Raw genomic sequence first — 22,295 nt, 5'->3', positions numbered from 1 at the left:
CTCAAAGGGACAGCAAAACACCAGAAGTCCAGACATGTGCAACATACAAAACAGTAAAAAAGTGGATTCCTAGCACAACTCATTAAGTGCACGAACATGTAACTTTGGTGTATTTTCCTTCTGCTTAGGAAGGCCATCTTATTCTGCGCGCACCCTGAATGGAACTTCTCCAACCTATGCAGTGCCCTTATTGGATTTAAGGGGGCACTTGCTGCAAGTTGCAGAAGATGAACCCCTATTTTTAGCTTGCATATGCTATTTGAAGGGCTGATGTCAGCTTATAAAGGTTTACCCAACTTTTGCCTATTTTTTTTTTTCTAATTGGATTCAGTTGAAAAATGTGTAAATCCTGGGTGAAAGTTGTGTGTGTATCTTGCAGATGCTGGGTTACAGAAGCCTATAGTTTCTTGCACCATGACATTCCCCCTCCTGCTCCACTGCTGCAAAGGTTGCAAGTACCCCTCTGTTGACATTTTGTTCCCAAGCCTGGTGGACAGTAAGCACAGAGATAAGAGGTCAAATTGACTGAACAGCTCATGCTTCCTTGGGGGTTGTAGTGCATCTGTGCAGGACCCTGGTACCCTTTTCTCTCATCGTTGTCTCTCTTCTGACTTCCTATTTTTTTTTTTTTTTTTTTTTTTTTTTTTTGCTGTGATCATTTAGCTTGGCTGTCAACTGCACAGCCTCATCCTCTCTAAAGAGGAATTTTCTGTCACAATGTCAGTTCATGGGCAGAATTTCTGGCCTTGTTGAGGCCTTGGACAACAGGGGTCACAGCTAAACCTCGTCAACCTCCCTTCCTGCATTAATCTTTGACTTTGCCCCTGAGCCAGACACAGTGCAAGAGGAGGAAGAGTTAGCTGTTAACCTTCCTAGGCATCAAATTAGGATAATACACATTAGACATTTCCTGTAAGCTCAAAGAGTATTGTTTAAACTTATTGAAGCTCTACGTTCTTGTTTAGCATTGGAGTAGCTGGAGTCTGCTTGCCCAAAGTTTTCCAGAATGAGGTATCAAAACTCCCTACACTCGGTCCAGGTGTTGGTTGAGTCTGTCCTGTATGGAGACTGGCCTCACTCTTCCTCCAATGCTTCACTCAACAAGATCTCCTTTTGTGGAAAATCTTCTTAGGAAGTGGGTAAACCCTTTCTTATCTTAATTAAGACCCTCATGGCCTTTGTGGAGAATAGTTTCATGTTTAAATAACTGGTAAATAAAAAACCTCCTTTAGGACAATTTTTTTTTTTGCCTGCCATGCAACCTGTGGTTCTGTCTATGGCAGTCTATCAGACCATTGCTAGGTGTGGACTAAGTGTATGTATGGTCCAGAACCCCATAGCTCAATCCTGACAGATCGCTCTGTCCATAGTCGGCAAAAAAAATGTGCCTTCTGCCCTACAGAAGTCATGTGCGAATGACTTTGAGAATACGCGTTGACAAGTTTCCAGGTTAAGCATTATATTTGTATGGTATGTGGGAAAATGTGAAACGTGACCTGGGGTGTGCCATAGATACGTGGTCACTATGACTAAAGGGGGCAAAAATAAAGACAGTAGGATGAGCCAGCAAAAACAGATTTATTTGAAAGTAATCGTATGAGCATTAATCAGCCAAATGCATGAAAGCAGTAACATCTGGATCCAGGACATATCTGGAGAAACATGCTGAATTCAATCTACCCAACTTCTTTATAATGTGAGCAGGGACCCCTGGGCGAGAAGCAGTGGAAGCCGCCTCTATCCTGAAAGAATGACCAAAATAAGGTATGGGGTTCAGCCCTAGGTTTGACAGTAGTATGCGACAATATTTTGTGAACTGTGCTGCAGAGAGGGGAGCATAAGGGAAAGGTAACAGTGGACTATCCCTAGGTTTGCACCAAGCATTACTGGTCTTAAAAAATCTAATGTTCGTATCAGCTCCTATCTGCTGCGTCTTGCATGCGTCCAGATGCAATTGGAAATAATCAGGGTACCTAACTAACTGGCTGATCAAGAGACTCCAAGAACTCTCCCCAGTACGAGTGAACTCACCCGGTCTGAGAAACTCGTAGCTAGATATATAGCCACCTTGAGGACCAAGCTGGGTAGCTGCCCAAAAGGAGACCTGGCCAGCAAATCGGACATACCCCGGACAATATGCTCCATGATGGGGGGGGGGGGGGGGTGGTGGGGTCTGCCAATCGTGAAAGGAGGATCACTCCTCTGAATTCCCTTAAGGATGGCCTTGACAAGATGAGCTGCCAAAATGGATGGCCTATTTGGGTCCTGCAAGGACAAAAAAATGCTGGAATCCTGCCAGATAAATCTTGACAGTGCCATAGTATAGCTTGAGCTGTGGCAGAAAGCAACAAAAGCAAGAAGATATCTTGTGGCAATCAATTCTAGGATACTGGGACTGGAAAACCTGGAAGGTATTACAGGCAGTGTTGTATGCCTTCCTGGTGTTAACTGATAATGAATTGTTAATCAAGGCTGCTGCGTCAGCCCAGTGGGAATCTAGTCCACCATCAGTAGCGAGAAAAGCGGGGACGGTGTGGCTCAGGCGTCTGCGGCTGATGAGAGATGAAACGCTGAGAGGAATGGGGGGGGGAGCAGGCTTAAGTACAGGCCGACAACTCCTACAAATACAGGCTGACCTGCGGTCGGCATTCCCATTTATACGAATGTGCAATATTTCCAGGCTCAAATGCTAGTCAGTGGAACTCCTTGCAGCCTTGGATAAGTATATCTACGATATTATGTGGGCATGGAACATGTAGTCCTGGGTTGAAAAATTTGGGGCTTCTGAGATGCTCATAAAAATGAAAGACCTGTGTAGGCTTGCATTGTTTCCTCCTGTCCTAATAGTGTTACAATATATGTATGTGTGTACTAAATGCTGTAAGTAAAAGTACAGTGTTTTTAATTTTATATCTCCTAGCATTTTTAGTGTGTTTTTTTTTTTTTTTTGTGTGCATGTCTTCAGATTGACTTTTGTAGTTATTTTATATGCTCGTTTCTCTGCAGATTTGTCCAATTTGTGCAGCGTTACCAGGGGGAGATCCGAATCACGTTACAGATGATTTTGCTGCCCATCTTACACTTGAACACAGAGCTCCCAGGGATCTAATATCCTTTTTTATTTATTTTTGTGTATTCTGTGTGTTTTTACCTCTTTATTTTCTGGCTTGTGTTTACACCTCATTAGAGCCAATAACTATACGACCCCTTTCATACTTGGGGGGGTTTCAGGCGCTTTAGCGCTGGAAATAGCCTGTAAGTGCCTGAATATCGCTTCCTATTCATTCCAGTATGACTTTTCACACTCGGGCGGTACACTTGCGGGACGTTCCAAAAAGTCCTGCAAGCAGCATCTTTGGGACCAGTTGGGAATGCTGTATTTAGCACTCCCAAAACGCCCTGCCCATTGGAATCAAAGGCAAGGCTTTGAAAGCGCTGCAAAACGGTCGTTTTTAACCCTTTTTTCTTGTTAAAAGCACCCCGCTAACAGCCGAAAAGTTCTACTTAAACAGCACTAAAGCTTGGCGCTAACGGCCGGCGCTTTCAGTGTGAAAGCATTCTTGGGCTAAGCCACAACTAAATGACCAATATCTTGCAGAAAAACAAAATTTGAAAACTTTCATATACTGCTTTTTGCGTTTAATAAATATGGTTTAGTCTTTATTTTATTTTTTTTCAATCATGTGTTGCTTATAAGTATAGCTGATCTGCAGACATTTCCAGCTTGCATGCATCCCAGAAACTGCTGCTTATCATCCCTCAGGATGAGTTTCCTGATGGTGACAATAGTGGACTATGTCTGCGCAATGTGTGGCAGCAAGGCCACCTGTAGTCTCCATTGGAGGAGTGTGTGACGGGTTGATAAGACGGGAGAATGATTGGGAGACAGGGACAGGTGCATTACCCTAGACCTGGGAGTGCGTGAACGAAGACCTTGATGGCAAGATCACCAGGTGTATGAATAAAAGCTGAGGAATTAAAAATAAAATACATTTTAAAGTAGAACTTTAGCCAGAAAATTAAGTCCCACCACATCACTTCAGACTGGCCCCTTTTGCAGGTATAGCTATGTAAAACATTAAAAATAAGTGCCTATATTTAAAATGCAGTAGTACACAGTTTCACCCTGCTGTGAACATGCTTAGTTGCTCTCTATTTTTAGGCACTGCTGAGTTTGTAGAGGTCAATCTGCTGACAGACTTAAAGTGGAATTAAACCCTCCTATCCTTTACAGCCAAGGAAGCTGCTTCTGTTTCTTCTGCAACTGCCAAGGTGCTGCACATGTGATCAGTTATGACACCAGCCATTTGATGGATTGACAGTTTGATTGAGGAAACCAGGAAATGTGAAGGTTAGCATTTCCGACATGATGGGAATGTAACTTTACGAAACCGTTAAATCAATGGGTTTAGTTCCACTGTATGATTTGCTGCTGTTCAGGGGCTCTGAGCTTCAGCAAAATAGCAGCCCCCAGCAAGAAGAACGGGAGCAATGCTAGAGGCAATTTACAGCACACACTAATTTTGGTAGCATAATTATTGTGGAATGTATGTTTGTTGCTAAAGAATATTATTTTTTATCAAGTTGTTATGGGTAAAGTTCCACTTTAAGTCCTGCTAGATCACTTCAGGCTGGCCCCTTTTGCAGGTTTAGTTATGTAAAGCATTAAGTGCCTATACTGTTTAAAATCCAGTAATGCATGTCCTCACCCTGTTCTGCACATAATCATTTTGTTCTCTATTTTTTTGGCACTGTACTGAAAATCACAGCCACTAGAGGCCGACTATCTGTTAAGAATCTTAAGATTTACTGCTGTTCATGGGCTCTTGGATTCATTAAAATTGCAGCCTCCAGCGAGAAAAAAACAGGAACAATGCTGGAAGCAATTTACTGTACACACACATTTTGGTAGCATAATTATTAATGTGGAATGTACAATGCCTTTGAAAAAGTATTCATGCCCCTTTAAAATTTTCCACATTTTGTCATGTTACAGCCAAAAATGTAAATTTATTTTATTGGGATTTATGTGATAGACCAAGACAAAGTGGCACATAATTGAGAAATGGAAGTAAAATGATATCGTTTTCAAAATAAAAAAATCTGAAAAGTGTGGCGTGCATTTATGTTCAGCCCCCTTTACTCTGATACCCTTAACCAAAATATAGTGGAACCAATTGCTTTTAGAAGTCACCTATATAGTAAATAGAGTCCCCCTGTGTGTAATTTAATCTCAGTATAAATCCAGCTGTTCTGTGAAACCCTCGGAGGTTTGTTAGAGAACCTTTGTGAGCAAACCGCATCATGAAGGCCAAGGAACACACCAGACAGGTCAGGGATGAGGTTGTGGAGAAGTTTTTAAAGCGGGGTTAGGTTGTAAAAAAAAAAAAAAATTTTAAAATCCCAAGCTTTGAACATCTCACGGAGCACTGTTCAGTCCATCAGCCAAAAATGGAAAGAGAATGGCACAACTGCAAACCTACCAAGACATGACCGCCCACCTAAACTGACAGGCCGGGCAAGGAGCGCATTAATCAGAGAAGCAGCTAAGAGGTCCATGGTAACTTTAGAGGAGCTTCAGTGAGCCACCGCTCAGGTGGGAGAATCTGTCCACAGGACAACTATTAGTCATGCACTCCACAAATCTGGCTCTTATGGGAGAGTGACGAGAAGAAAGCCATTGTTGAAAGAAAGGTGTTCGAAGTCCTGTTTGCGAGAAGCCATGTGGGGGGACACAGCAAACATGTGGAAGAAGGTACGCTGGTCAGATGAGACCAAAGTTGAACTTTTTTGGCTTAAACCAAAATGTGTGGCGGAAAAATAACTGCACATCACCCTGAACACACCATCCCCACCGTGAAACGGGTGGCAGCATAATGTTGTGGGAATTCTTTTTCTATGTAGGGACAGGAAAGCTGGTCAGAGTTGATGGATTGAGCTATATATAGGGCAATCTTAAAAAAAAAACTTTTTGTTTTGGGATGGAGGTTCACATTCCAGCAGGACAATGACCCTAAACATACATCCAGAGCTACAATGGAATGGTTTAGAATCCAAGCTTATTCCTGTTAGAATGGCCCAGTCAAAGTCCAGACCTAAATCCAATTGAGAATCTGTGGCAAGACTTAAAAATTTCTATTCACAGATGCTCTCCATCCAATCTGATAGCTTGAGCTATTTTGCAAAGAATGGGCAAACAATTGACTCTCTAGATGTGAAAAGCTGATAGAGACATACCCAAAAAGACCTGCAGCTGTAAATGCAGTGAAAGGTGGTTCTACTATGTGGTTCTACAATGGTGGTTTTCATCTACAATGTGGCTGAATACAAATGCACGCCACACATTTCAGATATTTATTTGTAAAACATTTTTAAAAACCATTCATCATTTCACTTCACAAATATGTGCTACTTTGTGTTGGTCTATCATATTAAATAAAACATTTATATTTTTTGTTTATAACATGGCAAAATGTGAAAAATTTCAAGGGGTATGAATATTTTCAAGGCACTGTATGTTCCGTGCAGGAACACTACCCATACCAACTTGCTAAAAAAAAAAGCTCAACTTTAGGTGTGAACCTTCAGGCATATAAAAAACACAAGGTATTGTAGCTGAAAAGCTGTACATCATGGGACACAGAGCCATAGTAGTTACTATGTGGGTTATAGGCCACCTTCAGGTGATGGACACTGGCACGCCCTGATTTAAAAAGTGCACTCCCTATATAACCCCTCCCACTGGTGGGAGGACCTCAGTTTTTTCGCCAGTGTCTAAGGTGTTGGTCACGAGTAAAGATGTAGAGCTCAACTGGAGCAATCCTTGCTGGAGCTAGCCATGCAGCCGGATCCATTCAAAGTTTGGCCGAATTGAATGGTACCCGGGCCTCATATCTGAAGAATCAAGGTCTTGCCTCTAATGCTTTTCTTTTTAGAGAGCTGGACCCTGGGATCCAGTGCTTTTTGGTATTAAGGGCATAACGTTTTGCTGGCGGTGGTGCTATTACAGGTCCAGGATTGTGGGTTTCCTCGAGGATCCCCAGCTCCTGAAGGTTTAACGGAACCCACTGTGAAGGGTGAAGATTGGGTCTGTTGGTTTGCCACAGAAAACCCTCCGGCAGGAAAGGTAAGTGGAGTTTTTCTAAGAAATTTTCAAAAATGTGTTATGTCTCCTTTAAATTTAGTAAATGTCATGCCTATGTTTCGCCACTGGGGGCTGTATAGAGCACTTGCGTCTCATGCTTCTCAGAGAGCCCGCGATGTGTCCAGGAAACTGCAGTTTTTCTCTTCGGCTGGCAGAAGACCTCCGTTAAGTCTGGGGGGGGGGGGATTTGCCTAGAGGATGGCCCGTAGCGACAGGGGAGGGGCTTAGCATGGCGTTGGCGTCCTCCAAAGCCCAGCACGGGGCAATGTGTGTTATAATGGCACAATTGTTGCTATTGCAAGCTGCGGGGGGACACGACCTAAGGTATATATATGTGGTTTGGTGACACAGGCATTCCTTTGACACATTTACTACTGCATCAGGCTGAGCATTAATAGCAGCAGCAGAGTTGGACTATTGCTAAAGCAATGCATGCATTCCTTCTGGTAGTACCTCTGCTTTGTGCATCAGGCTATGGTCAGAAGGGAGGTTAAAATCACCTCAAAAAAGGGCTATAGAAAGACTATAGTCACTACTAGGGAGCCTAGGCCCATCTCAAAACAAGATGGCATCCTCCCCTGAGAGTAATATGACTGGCCAGAATGAGCCACCAGGAGGTACAAGTGTTGCAGCTGCTTTTGGCATTACTTCCCCTGTGTATATGACTAAGGAGGTTTTTCCTAACCATTCTAAGTTTTGAGCAAAAGATTGATACTTTAATCACATCCCAGAGTGGGACTTAGCATAACAGATCCCCATCCATTGCTCGGGGCCCTCATGCTGAGGAACAAGGGGCGAGAGATGACGAATTTCTCTCAAGGGTCCAGGAAGAGGCTGATGTCCGAAGAACCTAATACGAAAGGATCAGGTTCGCAGGAAAGGTAGTTGGTACAGTCTCTTGCTGAATTGTTCCGCTCCACACTTTTACTGCCAATAAGCACAGTCAGTTGATGAGACCACTTCTGGTTTGGGTTCACTAAAGCCCCCGCAATCTGTTCATGCTTTTTCCTATCCATTCATGGCTAAAAAGCTTATGTATTCTGAGTGGGAGCACCCAGATAAACTGATTTTTTCCTCCAAAAAAGTTTTCAATACTTCATCCTATGGAGTAAGGATGAGCTCAGGCGTGTTCACATACTCCACGTGCAGAGCCCGCCAGGAAGTCGGCGCAGCTCTGCGCTATTCACAGGCAGTGAGACATTGTCCTGATGCACGGCTGCAGGGATCAGGCAATGTCTCACTGCCTGTGATTAGCGATGCGCCGACTTCCTGGCGGGCTCTGCACGTGGAGTATGCGAACACGCCTGAGCTCATCCTTACTATGGAGGAAGAGTTCTATAAGAAATAGGGATTTCCAGCAGTTAACACTGCTATATCCTCTGTACCTGACTTGTCCAGTAGACAAGGCTCATATGCTAAAGGATCCAACAGAATAGAAGTTGGAATTCCCTTTCAAAAGCTATATTTCACTCGCAGGTTCAGCCTGCGCTAGCAGCGATCAGAGTATCTCAGTCCTTAAAGGATCAGTTTTATGGAAGTACTCAAGATTATTCCTGTTCAACAGGCCCAAGATTTGGCCGGGATATCAGAAGCGTTGTTTTACAGTAGACACTATGAAAGATTCTATTCTCCAGGCCTCCCGGCTCATGCTAGGGCTGAAAATGTGCATAGAATCCTATGGTTGAAAAATTGATCAGCCAAAGCACCATGAAAAAGCTCTTGGCCAGTTTCCCATTTCATGGTGAATGGTTATTTGAAGACAGTCCAGATAGGTATAGCCAAAGAAATTCTAATTGGAAAAGTTCCCTTTTTACCGGTTAAAAAGAAGTTTAAGCATTTTTTTCTTTTAAAACGTGCTTCTTCTCCGGTGCCAGGGGCAGTCATGACGGCCTCCACCCTCTGGTTCAAGAACTAAACCTCAGGGTCAGTCCCAGGCCCAAAAGAGGACCTGGGGGAGGAAACCCACAAAACAAAGCCTCTTTATGAAGGGGCACCCCTGCTTGCTCGAGTGGGGGGGGAGGCTTCTACAGTTTTCAAGGGTCTGGCAGGAACAATGTCAAGACAGATGGGTTGCTTCCTCAATTTTTCTAAGTTACAAACTAGAGTTCCGAGGGTTTCCATCTCCTCGTTTTCTCAGATCAAACATTCCCAGAGATTCAGTGAAAAAAGTATCTTTCTAGCTTTGGATCATCTTTTGTCTCAAAGAGTGATATCGGTGGTCCCCTTGTTGGGAAAGATGGTGGCTTCTGAGGCCGTTTCATTCAAGACTGCTGCAAAACAATATCCTGTCAACTTGGAACAAGAAGGTCCAAGCTTTGGACTTCCCAATATGTTTATCCCCCAAAATGTGGGTCAGAGCCTCAATTGGTGGTTGATATCCAAGAATCTTCAAAAAGAAATCCTTTCTACCAGTTACCTTGAAGGTGGTAACAGATGGCAGCCTTCTGGGCTGGGGAGCAGTCCTGGAAGAAGCGTCTGTCCAAGGGAACTGGTCCAAATCGGAGATGACCTTACCCATCAATATTCTAGAGATTATTCCCGGAAGACTGGTCCCTTCACCTCGACGGCTTTCGGTCAATATGCCAAAAATTGGGAGATCCGGACGTGTCAAGGACAAAGTGATCTGATGGTATATGGAACAGATGCCTTGGTTTTTCTGTGGATTCAGTTTTTCACTGATCTATGCATTCTCTCCTGTTCTGCCTCTTCCGCGCCTTCTCGAAGGATCAAGCAAGAAGGCAAGGAGGTGATTCTTGTGGCCCAAGAGATCTTGGTTTGCAGAGATCATAAAAATGGTGATAGGGGACCCTTGGACCCTACTGCTATGGCCAGAACTTCTCTCACAAGGTCTGGTATTACATCCTACCTTACAAACGCTAAATTTAGTGGTTTGGCTATTTGAAACCCACATTCTAAAAGATTGGGGGCTGTTAGCTTAAGTAGTTTCTACTTGGTTAATGCTAGGAAGCCGGCCTCCGGAGTCATATACTGTAGAATCTGGAAGGCATATGTCTCCTGGTGTGAATCCAGGGCTTGGCACCCCAGGAAATATGTCATAGGTAGAATTCCTACAGATAGTACTTAAGGCCAGCTTCCTTTCTAATACTATCAAGGCCAGATGTCTGCTCTATCGGTGGTTTTTCAACGACCACTTGCTTTCACACTCTCTGGTTCATAACTTTATTCAGGGGGTAACGTGGATTATTCCTCCAGTCAGATCACCTATGAACTCTTGGGGCTTAAATTTTAGTTCTGTCAGCTTTAAAGAAACAGCCTTTTGAGCCAATATGTGATATTCCCTTGGTCCTCTTGACGAGGAAAAATAATTTTCTTGGTTGCCATATCTTGTACATGAAAAGAGTATCAGAGTTGGCTGCTCTTGTAAAGAGCCATATTGATCTATTCATAAGGTTGAGGTTGTATGGCGGTCTGATCCCGAATTCCTACTGAAGGTAGTAACTGTTTTTCATTTAAACCAGGATATTGTTCTGCCTTAATTTTTTCCAGAACCTCGTTCTGTGGAAGGAAGATCACTACATTCTCTTGATGTGTTGAGAGAGGTCAAAGTCTATTGAAAGTGTCCGCTCAGATTCATAAAACAGATGTTTTGTTTGTGTTGCCAGACGGTCCTAAAAGGACAGGCAGCGTTGAAATCTAATATTTCTAAATGGATTTGTCAAGTAATTGTTCATATTAAAGCAAACTTCTTCAGGGCTGTTAGTGCTTCTTGGGCAGTGCATCACCAAGCCTCCATGACTCAGATCTGCAAAGCCGCAACTTTGTCTTCAGTCCATGCATTTACCAGATTCTATCAAGTAGATATAAAAAATCATAAGGATATCGCCTTTGGGGCGCAGTGTACTGCAGGCTGCAGTATGAGTCCTCTAGTCTCTTGGTGCCCTACTTTTGTTGTCTCCCTCCCTTCAGTTGGCATTGCTATGGGACATCCCACATAGTAACTACTATGGCTTTGTGTCCTGTGATGTACTTCAAAGAAAATAGGATTTTTATAACTTTTTTTAACAGCTTACCTGTAAAAATCCTTTTCTTTGAAGTACATCACGGGACACAGAGGTCCCTCCCTTCTTTGGTATACACGTCTATTGCTTTGATACAAAACTGACTTACTCCCAGCAGTGGGAGGGGTTATATAGTTAGTTGCATGTTTTTAATTTAGGGTGTGCCAGTGTCCATCACCTGAAGGTGGCCTATAACCCACATAGTAACTACTATGGCTCTGTGTCCCGTGATGTACTTCAAAGAAAAGGCTTTTACAGGTAAGCTGTTATAAAAAAAATCCTATTTTTTCTTTAGCAGGGTGACTGAATTTGATTTGGTATGAGCCTCTTGCAGTTTGCCGATCTAAGCACAGATGGAAAGAGGGGGATTAGCAGCACAAGGAGCTGGTCCTGTACCTCGAACATTTGCTGAGCAGCTTGCAGATGAATGATTATTTTCGTTCAACCAGTGGATTGAACAAAAAAAAAGTAACTCGATTCTCCCATCCACTCAATGTGGATGGGGAAATCCTTGAGCTGAGCTGCTGTTTTCTTCCTCACTCTCAGAAGACAGGGGTTGATTTACTAAAACTGGAGAATGAAAAATCTTGTGTAGCTCTGCATTGCAGCCAATCGGCTTCTAATGCTTAATTATAAATATAACTTTGTTTAATAGTTTGAGTAGTTCTCTTTCAACTTTTACCTCTAGCAACAAACATGTGCTTTCTTGAAAAGCAGTTCCCTTTTAGTGTTAAGTAAACTAACATTTTTTTGGGTCTACCATACTTGTTATTGTTTTCCTTAAGTATTTCCTATGATGAATCCAGTGGAGTTCGGCACGTACGAAGGATGTTTCACCCTGGCCGAGGGTTAGGAGGGCCACGAGCTCGCAGATCAAACATGCACTTTACTAGCAGTTCCACTGGAGGGCTTTCATCCTCACAGAGCTCGTATTCACCAAGCAATAGGGAAGCCATGGATCCTATAGCAGGTAAGTTGTTGGCCTTAGAGTTTACTATTTAAATGTTGAACTTCAGGATTTTTATAACTTTATTCAGACTAGACATTTGTAGCAATTGCACAACCATTAATTTATTATGTTAGTTTTCTTGCTTGTATTATTGCCTGCTACACACACTAAATAAAAATTCTGAGTACATTAGAGCCTGTGAATGTATCCGCACTTCAATTCGATGTGGGAACCTTAGCAAGGGTTCCCACGATTAGCTGCAGGAGGCAATGGATGGCTGCCAGCTCTTGCAGCTAGTCGGCCATACGCATGTAATCTCCCATGCAGTAATCACATGTGAGTGGTTGCCGATCGCTGCATCACCAATTACTTGTGAGTGACCACGATTAACTGAGGGAGCTGGCAGCCCACCCACTGCGCCCCAATTCACCGTAATTCTGTTTAAGCAGCTGGTGCAGAGGATAAAACAAAACTTGTTTTTTTTTTGATGCAAAGTTTTTTTTTTCACCTAAGCAGGATCTTACCTTTTTTGGGGGTTTTCTCTAAACCAACTGTGTACAGAACGCTTCCAGGGTGTCATATTGCATTGAATTTTACAAAAAAAGACAGTTCTGCAAGTTAAGGAAAGGTCATTTTTAAAAACATTAAATTACAATGTGGTAATTATGCAAACACTGCACCATGATAGCACTTGCCTTCCAGCAAATTGGCTAAAGTAGAACATTTCCAAGATAACTCTTCAGTGTTCTCTTGGGGTTCACTCATTCAGAATCCTGCTAATACAATGTAGTCACACTATGACAATATTGAAGATCCTTTAGCCCATCTAGCATTAAAGAAGAACTCCAGCCTTTCCTCCTCAAAACAGATGCATTGTACATGTAAATGACACAACCCTACAGTCAGTTTATGTGTAACTTGGCTCCTTTAGCTGTATAGAGAAAGTTTCTGTGTTTGTGATGTCACTCTTCCCACTAGCTGAAATTTAAAGTTCTCTGCTTGATACTACATGCCCCATGATCCTTTGAGCCTCTGTATATTCATTGCAGGCTATGCGAGTCACTTGTACCAATTCTGGGAGTTGATGTGGGTAGTGAAAGGTGTAACTGTGTCATGCCTCTTCTATCATACCTCCTCCTGTGTCATTTCTGTCTTGCAGCATGCCAAAATGGCTTACTGCAAGACTACAGAGGAAGGGCTATGGGAGGTTATTATGAAGGTACTTCCTTTTATGTAAAATAATTTCCCTGGGAGGGTGGGATCGGAGGGGTGGGGCTCTACCTGTTCACACTGGTTGGCATATTTAACTGGGCAGTATTGATATCTATATGTGATTCATAGCTAGCTTTCAGAGCAGGCTTTTTGTATATTTAATGAAGGTGTTTCCTTCTTGAATAATGCTGGGATCTGTGAGATGGGACTTGGGAGCCTATTCCCGTAGGTGTGACTGGGTAGGATAGGATGCAAATTAGGATGTATTCAATCTCACCCACCATCAGAGCTGTGAAGGAAGTTGTATCATTTGCAGTGTCTGAAAGACTACAGAGGGGAGTGTACAGACTCTGGGCACTACAGGATATGGCTGTGGAATGGGGAGAGTCTATCGGCAGTCATATAAGACCAAGCCACAACTAAACCCAGATATCAGGAGATCTGCAGACAACTGAGCAACATGGTACAAAGTTATGATCTATGCTGGGATCAATCATTCCATTCAGTTCCAGGGAAAAGAGTTTAAATTGAGCTTTAAATCACAATCGCCTCCCTCTTCAGTATCACTGAGTGCTTATATTGTGAATGCTGGCTCTGGAGCAAAATGGCAGACTGATCAACTGATACATGTATTGTTTTTTCGAATATATGTTTAAATGAAGGAGTCTTGTGGTTTTTTATTTTTTATTTTATTTATTTTTTTCTTCTTTACAGAGTTATTATCCCAATTATCAGGCGTTAGGCGTTCAACTGGTGGTCAGCTTAACTCCTCAGGGCCTTCTGCCTCTCAGCTGCAACAGCTACAAATGCAGTTACAATTAGAGCGGCAACAGGCACAGGCAGCACGGCAACAACTAGAAACGGCACGTAACGCAACTAGACGCAACAATGCAAGTAGTGTCACTACCACCATTACCCAATCAGCAGCAGCAACCAACACATCTAATACGGACAACAATCAGCAAACTATACAAAATTCACAGTTTCTCCTCACAAGGTATGCATGTATTGTAAATTTCGGCTATAGCTTTTAATTCAAACCTTTTTGTAGACTAGTGTGTCATTAAACATTCCTTCCCCAGGGATGCCTACTGTTTGCTGTTTTTAAGTTGTGTTTGAAGTTAGGGGGTTAAGGAACTGGGTCAAAACAGCCCTCCTGCAGACCATCCAGTTAAAACATACCGATGGGTAGCTTTGCAATTTGAGAGTCCTATTTTTTTTTCCTAATGTTTAAAATCTGTGCTGTAAGCATCCTAGGTATAGTGTCCAAAACAGATTTAATGTCTGTGGCCATCTTTAGTCTATGTTGGGTCCATTGACCTAAGTGCATTTCCTGATGCTAGAAAATCTTCAGTGAATTCTAATGTCTCTTGGTAACTTTAGTTTAGGCTTCTTTTTGAGCAGCAGGATTGTCCATTTTTTTTTGCTGAGCTTACCCTTTGAATTTCAAGTTGACAGATGAAGTCTAATTCATATGTATCATCTCATTATTGCTAGCCACACACATTAGATTTTGATTGTACAATTTTCTTTAGATTTACCACCAACTATGCATGAGGACCTACCCAAGCAATCTTTTAATCTGTATCCAGCTAGGCAGGCTCTCGCACTACATAGTTGGTAATTCTAAAGGTGGTTGTGCGTGTGTGGCCAATTTGGGCAGCACTTAATACTATTCTTCTACAAAAATAATCCATTTACACCCTTGGCCCTGTAATCCATTTTTCATGAAGTTGTCTTGTACAGTCATTAACGAACATTTGAGCTTTCTACCCCACTGTGCCACAATCGACTGTGAATATTACTGAGTGATCTGCATACATGTCTGCCAAAAAAAGGCCTAGTTTGATCCCTAAGGTCACCCTGTTTTTCCAGAACAATGCACAAGCTCATACTGCTCACAACACCCGCAATGTGCCCATAACAGCAACCCGGCTGGGAGGTATTGCTACATCCTCCTTACAGCCTGGACCTCGCTTCCAGTGATTTCCACCTGTTTGGACTCCTAAAAGAGTTCCTTGGAGGTTAGCATTTCAGCACTGATAAGGTGATACTGGTTGTCCTAGGATGGTTCAGGTGTACTGGCAAATCTTTCTATGCCAAAGCTTTCCAGGCATTAATTAAATGCTTGGATAAGTGTATAAATGTAGCAGGGGATTATGTTGAAAAATTAATTGTTTCTTTTTCATACATCATGGGACACAGTCAGGCTAATATTCATTACCTACTGGGTTATACTCTATCATAAGGTGAATGGACGCTGGTAGACCAAAGGTCTTCAGACAGGAAGTGATCCCCTATATAACCCCTCCCACACGGGAAGCATTTCAGATTTTTACCAGTGTCTGCAAGGTGGATGGCATGGTTTGTTTGAGCTCCAGATTTGTGGTCCCACAAACGTTTCTTAAATGAATCAAGGGATTGAGCGATCGGATCCATTTGACACAGGCTTGGGACCTGAGCTTCGCAAAGAAGACTCAAGATCCTGCAAGGTTTTTGCCTGTAATGAGGCCTCCGGGCGCTGGATCCTGCGAAATGGAATCCTGGACACTGCAGCGCTAAGGCATTCCTGCAGGGTGCTGTAAAGGTCCAAGGGAGTGGACCCTAAACATGAAAAGGGTACCCAGTCCTTGAAGGTCCTCAAGTGACAGGATCCACTGTGAGGGGTGAAGATTGGGCTCTTAGTTTCTAAGCTGCCCTGCGCCTGGACGAGTCAGTGAACCCCCTTTTTACTTATTATTGTGGGATGTCCCAGTGATTTTAACAATCAGTCAAGCTAGCTAGAGACTGGACATCTGTGTGCGGTGACCATACTTGGGAGTTTTAGGCTAGCCGTGGGTGTTTGCAAAGTGTACTTTGCTTGTGTCTAGCTGTTTTTATTTACCTGTATTATGGCGCACAACTGTGCATCAGTTTGCCTTTGTTTACCAGGGTGCACGTGCGTTCGCAAGAGTGCCGCTATGCTCAGTTAGCAGTTTGGCGCCATGGCACAGGCGGCTTCACCGCACATGCGCAGTAGCCTTTTATTTTTATCGTCCTATGCAAGTACAGCCACGCCCGTTCGACAGGGCACGCAGGTGCGTGCACATGCGCAGAACGTTCTAGTGTACACCCAGCTTATTTAAGCTTTATAGGCCAAGCGTGCAGTGCTTCCAGAAGGGAGCTGTGGGACAGAGCAGGCTCTGAACAGACCCTTGCAGCGGTTAATTTTTTCCTTACCCGGGTCATGTGAGTCACCAAGTGTTGCTTGGCAGGCTAAAGGTACTTAGCATGATTGTTACATAGGGACTTGGCGAGCCCTATTAAAGGCTCTCCTTATTGAGGTGTTTTAATACTACACCCAAGTACTCTTTTTTTGTGGCTAGTAAGTGTCTTCAAAAAAGAAGAGTTGACTAACAATAGGGAAGGGCACACCTATGCCGTCAGTAGTTCCTGATGAACCTAGTCATATCCCTAGTGTTGTATTCTCTGAAAGACCAAAGGCTTCCGAGCAATCTGAGCTGCTGCACCTATCTGGTATTGTGCCTGCAGTCAACGCTGCTGCTTCACCCATTATCGCTAAGGATGAACTGTCGTCGGCCCTAGCCGGATTACAGCACAGGATTGCTGGCATGATTGCTTCCATCCTGCAGGGTAGCAGGAAGCGTGACAGATCCCCCTCCCTGGAGACTCCTAGTTTGGAGCAGGAATGGGTTGAGGATGGGGAAGGGCTTAAAGCTCAGGACTCTGAAGGGCCCGGGAGATGAGTCTGCTTCCGAGCAATCTGGACAAGAAGACATCCAGTTGATGTCTGCCTCTCAGTTGCAGAGGCTTTTGATTCTGACTCTGACCGAAATGGTTCATTCTGCCTTTAAAGTGGTTGTAAACCCTTACAAACCACTTTGACCTACAGGTAAGCCTAGATTAAGGCTTACCTGTAGGTCCAAGAAATATCTCCTAAACCTATATGGTTTAGGAGATATTTGCCCGAAAACAGGCACCGCTGTCTACGGCGCATGTGCCGTAGACAGCGGCGCGCAGGCGCACTGAGCGTGGCATTCTCAATGACTGAGCTGCCGCGCGTGTCGGCTCCCGTGCGCATGCGCGGGAGTGAAGTCATCGCGGCTTCGCCGAATGACAGCGGCGGAGCTGCGAGACCCCACCAAGAAGATGGATGCGGCGGACTACAGGGGACAGCGGCGACTTCGCTGGCTCCTGTGTCAGGTAAGTGACACATAGTGGACTACTATGCGATGCATAGTAGTCCATTATGCTTTGCCTTTGCAGGGAATGAAAGAGGAAGTAAACTCATCAGGGTTTACTTCCTCTTTAAGTTGCCTCTTGCAGAGGTGACTGAGCCCCATTGGTCCTCTTTTGGGATCCCTGAGGCCTCTTCAGGCCACACAAGCTTTCCCTCTGCACCCCTTGTTGGAACAGGCTATGTATGCTGATTGGGAACATCCTGACAGGATTTTTGTTCCTCCTAAGAGGTTTTCCCTTTTATATTCCATGGATGAAAAGTTTGTTAAAAAAATGGAGCATGCCAGAAGTAGATGCATCAGTCTCTTCCTTAAACAAGAACTTATCTTGTCCGGTAGATAGCTTGAAAGACACTGTTGACAAGAAATTGGGGTCGTTATTAAAGGCCTCCTTTTATTTGGCCTGTTCAGCTATTCAGCCAGCTGTTGCAGCAATTTGTATCTGCCAGTCTGTAAAGGATCAGGTCAAATGGCCTGATAGGCCTAACCAGGAGGATGATCTGCCTGAAAGTAAAACGGATATTTCTTGAGCGCTGTGTTTTTGCTGTTGACTCCTTTTAAAGGATTCAATACAGCAGGTTTCTCGTTTGGCTCTATCGGCTGTACATATGCGCATACCCTTGTGGCTTAAGAACTGGTCAGCCAAACTTCCTTGTAAAAAGTTATTGGCAAGTTTCCCTCTTCACATCCCTTGTTTAAAACCTCAGGGACTGCTTCCTCAAATGTCTCAGCGTTAAGGCGGTTCCACTGCCAACAGGGCACTAGGGGCCAGCCACAGGGCCAGGACTAGAAAAGGCCCTGGGTCCAAGACTCTTCTAAACCCAGCACTAAGCCCTCCTTTTGAGGGGATGCCCCCACTCCATTGAGTGGGCGGAAAGCTGCTGCACTTTGTGGACATTTGGAGAACAATAATTCAGGACTAGTGGGTCACCTCAATTATATCTCTCTGTTACAAGCTGGAGTTGTGGGGCTTCCCCCTCAGAGGTTTTTAAGATCCAGCATTCTCTCGGATCCTTCAAAAAGAAACTTATTGCTTCAGGCACTACATCATCTAGTATATCAAGGGGTGATTGTAGAGGTTCCGGTATCTGAAAGGGGAACAGGGTTTTTCTCAAACCTGTTTACGGTTCAGAAACAAACGGGGGCACAAGGCCCATTTTGGACCGAAGATCCCTGAATGAGTATCTATTGATACAGTCCTTTTGGATGGAGTCTGTCCTCTCACTAGTAGCTTCACTCCAGAGGGGAGACTTTCTAGCCTCCATCGATATAAAAGACTTGTATTTACACACACCTACTGTACCTTTCAGCTTCATCAGAGTTTCCTACGTTTTGCAGTAGAGGAACGTAATTTTCAGTGTGTGGCTCTACCCTTCGGGCTGGCTACAGCTCCCCAGGTGTTCAAAAAGGTCCTAGCACCAGTACTGGGTCTTTTAAGGTCCCAAGGGATCCTGGTGCTCAGGTATCTGGATGATGGTATCTCCTACTCTGGATCACTCATTAAAGGCTCCAGAACAGAGCATAATATGTGCAGTGCTGTATTTGAAAAGCTTAGGCTGGATCATAAATACCAAAAAGTCAGCCTTGAAACCAGCTCAAAGTCTAAAGTATTTAGATCTGATCCTAGAATACAGTTCAAACAAGAATATTCTTGCCACCCGTAAGGATCTGTGCCCTGACGTTTCAGGTGCATCCGATAAGGGGCATCAGACAACCCTCCATTTGGCTGTATGAGTCTTCTAGAGAGGATGGTATCCTCCTTCGAGGCAGTGACCTATGCCCAGTTCCATTCCAGGCCTTTACAACAAGACATCTTGCTGGCTTGGACAGGAAGAGGAAAAGCCCTGGATTATTCAATGTGCTTATCTTCTCTGGCACGTTCAAGCCTAAATTGGTGGTTGCAGGATCAGAACCTGCGAAAGGGAAAATTCTTTCTCCAGGTAACTTGGAGTGTACTGACTACAGGTGCCAGTCTCTCAGGCTGGGAAGCAACCCTAGAAGGGCACACAGATCCTGCCCATCAACTTCCTGTAATTACCTTCAATACGTCTGGCCCTATGGTCTTGGACAGTTGAGCTTCAGGACTGCTCTATCAGGGTTCAGTCCAACAATGCCACTCCAGTGGCCTATATAAACCACCAAGGCGCTACCAGGATTCGTTCAGCTCTGAAGGAGGTGAACCACATACTAGTCTGGCAGAGGGACATGTGCCGATTTTATATTGGCAGTCCATATCCCGGGAGTAGAGAACTGGAAGGCAGATTATCTCAGCTACCGGCAGATCTGCCAGCGGGAATAGTCCCTACACCCAGGGGTGTTCCAGGAAATTTGCCAGTGTTGGGGATGGCCAGATGTCAACCTATTGGCATCCAGATTCAACAACAAGCTACAGCAATTTGTGTCCTCCTCTGGCAATTGGAGCAGATGCTCTGATAGTTCCATGGAGACAGTGCTCCCTGGTTTGTTTTCCCTCCGATCCCGCTCCTTCCACATTTTTGTTGCGCAGGATTCGGAAAGAGGGGGTTCCAGGCATTCTGGCGGCACCAGCCTGGCCCAGAAGGCCCTGGTTCCTGGACATTGTGAGACTGACTATAGATGGGCCATAAACGCTTCCACATCACACCAATGTAATGTCTCAAGGTCCCATATTCCACCCCAATTTACATCCTCTAAATTTGACAGCATGACTATTGAAGCCAGGGTGCTGAAGGACCATGCCATCTCGGGACCAGTAGTGTCTACCCTAGTGAATGCTAGAAAAGCTGTCGCTGGGAAAATTTCTTAAAAGGTCTGGAAGACTATTGCTTAGTGTGAAGCCAAAAAATGGCATCCTCGGATATATGTGATTGGGAGAATTATTTCTTTATTGTACATCACGGGACACAGAGCCATAGTATTAACTATATGGGTAGGCACCTTCAGGTGATGGACACTGGTATACCCAATCCAGGAAGTTCACATCCTATATAACCCCTCCTCCTACCAGGAGTACCTCCCAGTTTTTTTGCCAGGGTCTAAGGTGTTGGTCACGAGTGAAGATGTGCTCTGAAGAGCTACGCTGGAGGGATCCTTGCTGGATTTAAACAGCTTCCATAGACCAGATCCTTTCAAAGTACCAATGAGGCCAAAGTGGATGGTACCCGGGCCTCGTATAGGAAGAATGTGGTTTTGCCTGTAACACCTCTCCTTGTAGGGCAGGACCCTGGGACCCAGGGCTTTTTGGTCATGCTTGCATTACCTAAAGTTATTTCCTGGCGGGGTGCTAATACAGGTCCAGGGGAGTGGAACCCCGATAAAAAGGGACCTAGTCCTTGAAGGTTTGTTAACACAGCCTGTCGTGATAAGTAACGTTTGGCTCTGTCTGTCTTCATCCTGGGTCGAGGATAGGGTAAGGGAAGAAGCCTAGGAACTGTAAAAAGTCCACCTATGGTTTTTCTTCCATGAGTAAAATGTTGTCATGCCTTAAGTCTCCACTAGAGGGAGTAAATGCACATAATACCTTCCTACGTTGCTTCTCAGTCAGCTTGGTGTCCCAGCTAAACAGCATGTGTGTGGTCTCGGCCAGCCAGTTGGGATTCCTCATCTAGAACAAAGTTTGGCAACAGAATGTTCTTCCCCCCCCCCCCCTAGGGGAACTAAGGGGCTGGAAGGTACAACAGTAGAGGGGGGGGTGGCGGTGAGTCCCTATGTTGATTTTTTTTTTTTTTTTTTATGTCCCCACAGAAGCCCATAAGCGTCAAGCTTGATTCCCTGCCTCCCCGGCCTTCCCTTTTTCCTCCTCTCTTGCTGGGTCTGACCGGCAGACCCAAATGCCCTCCGCTCTCTTGGACTGCTGGTAGTTTTAAATGGGGAAGAGGGGCAGGTTAATGAGTGGAGGGGGCTTGGCTTAGACGCATGCGCTGGGGGCAAAGAGCAGAGAACAAAAGACTCTCCTCAACCAGGAGCTGGAGAGTATGGATGTCTGGCACACGGGGCACAGGAGCGGTGGGGGCACGTATGGCGTTGCATACAGGCATTTCCAGTAGAGGAAGTAGATTTTACTTGGCACCAAGCTGAACTTTATTAGCGGCATTATATTGCTAGACTATTGCTCAGCAAGTAGTGCATTTACATAGTGCCTCTGCTTTTGTGCTTAGGACTATGCCTCCCAAAAAAGACACCACAAAGACCTCAAAGAAAGTACCAAAGATTTCACCTCCAGTCGCTGGGAACTCCAGTCGTGCCTCCACACTGTCATCTTCTCCTGAAATACCAGTTGTGGCAAGCCAGGGTGAGTCATTGGAACAAATTGGTAGTGCAGCTGCTTCTCACATCTCAGCCCCTGTATACGTGACTGAAGCTGCCTTTTCCTCCTTTTTACCTGCTGGGCCTAGAGGAAAGATTAGTGGCCGGAAAAGCATTTTCTTCCCTCCAAAGAGATTCGCAGTACCAAGAGCATTATGTTTTGCCATAGACGTCATTAAGGATTCTATTCACCAGACATTCTGCCTTGCGTTTAGATTCTAGAGGAAAGCCTCAGGGTCATGCCCAGGCAAAAAAGTCCTGGGGGCGGAAACCTGTAAAGCAGAGTTCTAAAGCCTCATGAAGGGGCACCCCCCGCTCGCCAGGGTGGAGGGAAGACTTCTGCAGTTCTCAGAAGTCTGGCAAGATGAAATTCAGGACAAATGGGTCTTCTCCACGGTGAATCTATGGTACAAACTATCATTGCAAGAGTTTCCACCGTCTCGTTTTCT

At 44.5% G+C, this 22,295-nt stretch overlaps 1 protein-coding gene across 2 annotated transcripts in view; it reads left to right on the top strand.

The window, feature by feature from the left end:
* KCMF1 (potassium channel modulatory factor 1) overlaps positions 1-22,295 on the top strand; it is a 104,608-nt gene that overhangs the window by 73,968 nt on the left and 8,345 nt on the right. For both annotated transcript variants that reach the window (XM_077476185.1, XM_077476184.1), the window contains exons 4-6: positions 3,007-3,108; positions 11,959-12,133; positions 14,039-14,321. In XM_077476185.1, the coding sequence (XP_077332311.1) occupies positions 3,007-3,108; positions 11,959-12,133; positions 14,039-14,321 (560 nt within the window). The remainder of the gene's footprint in view (positions 1-3,006; positions 3,109-11,958; positions 12,134-14,038; positions 14,322-22,295) is intronic.

The sequence above is a fragment of the Lithobates pipiens genome, unplaced genomic scaffold (assembly GCF_037356315.1).
Source record: "Lithobates pipiens isolate NorthernLeopardFrog02 unplaced genomic scaffold, aLitPip1_a1.2 Scaffold_13, whole genome shotgun sequence".
NCBI classification, from domain to species: Eukaryota; Metazoa; Chordata; class Amphibia; order Anura; family Ranidae; genus Lithobates; species Lithobates pipiens.
This window is presented reverse-complemented; position numbering and strand designations above follow the sequence as displayed.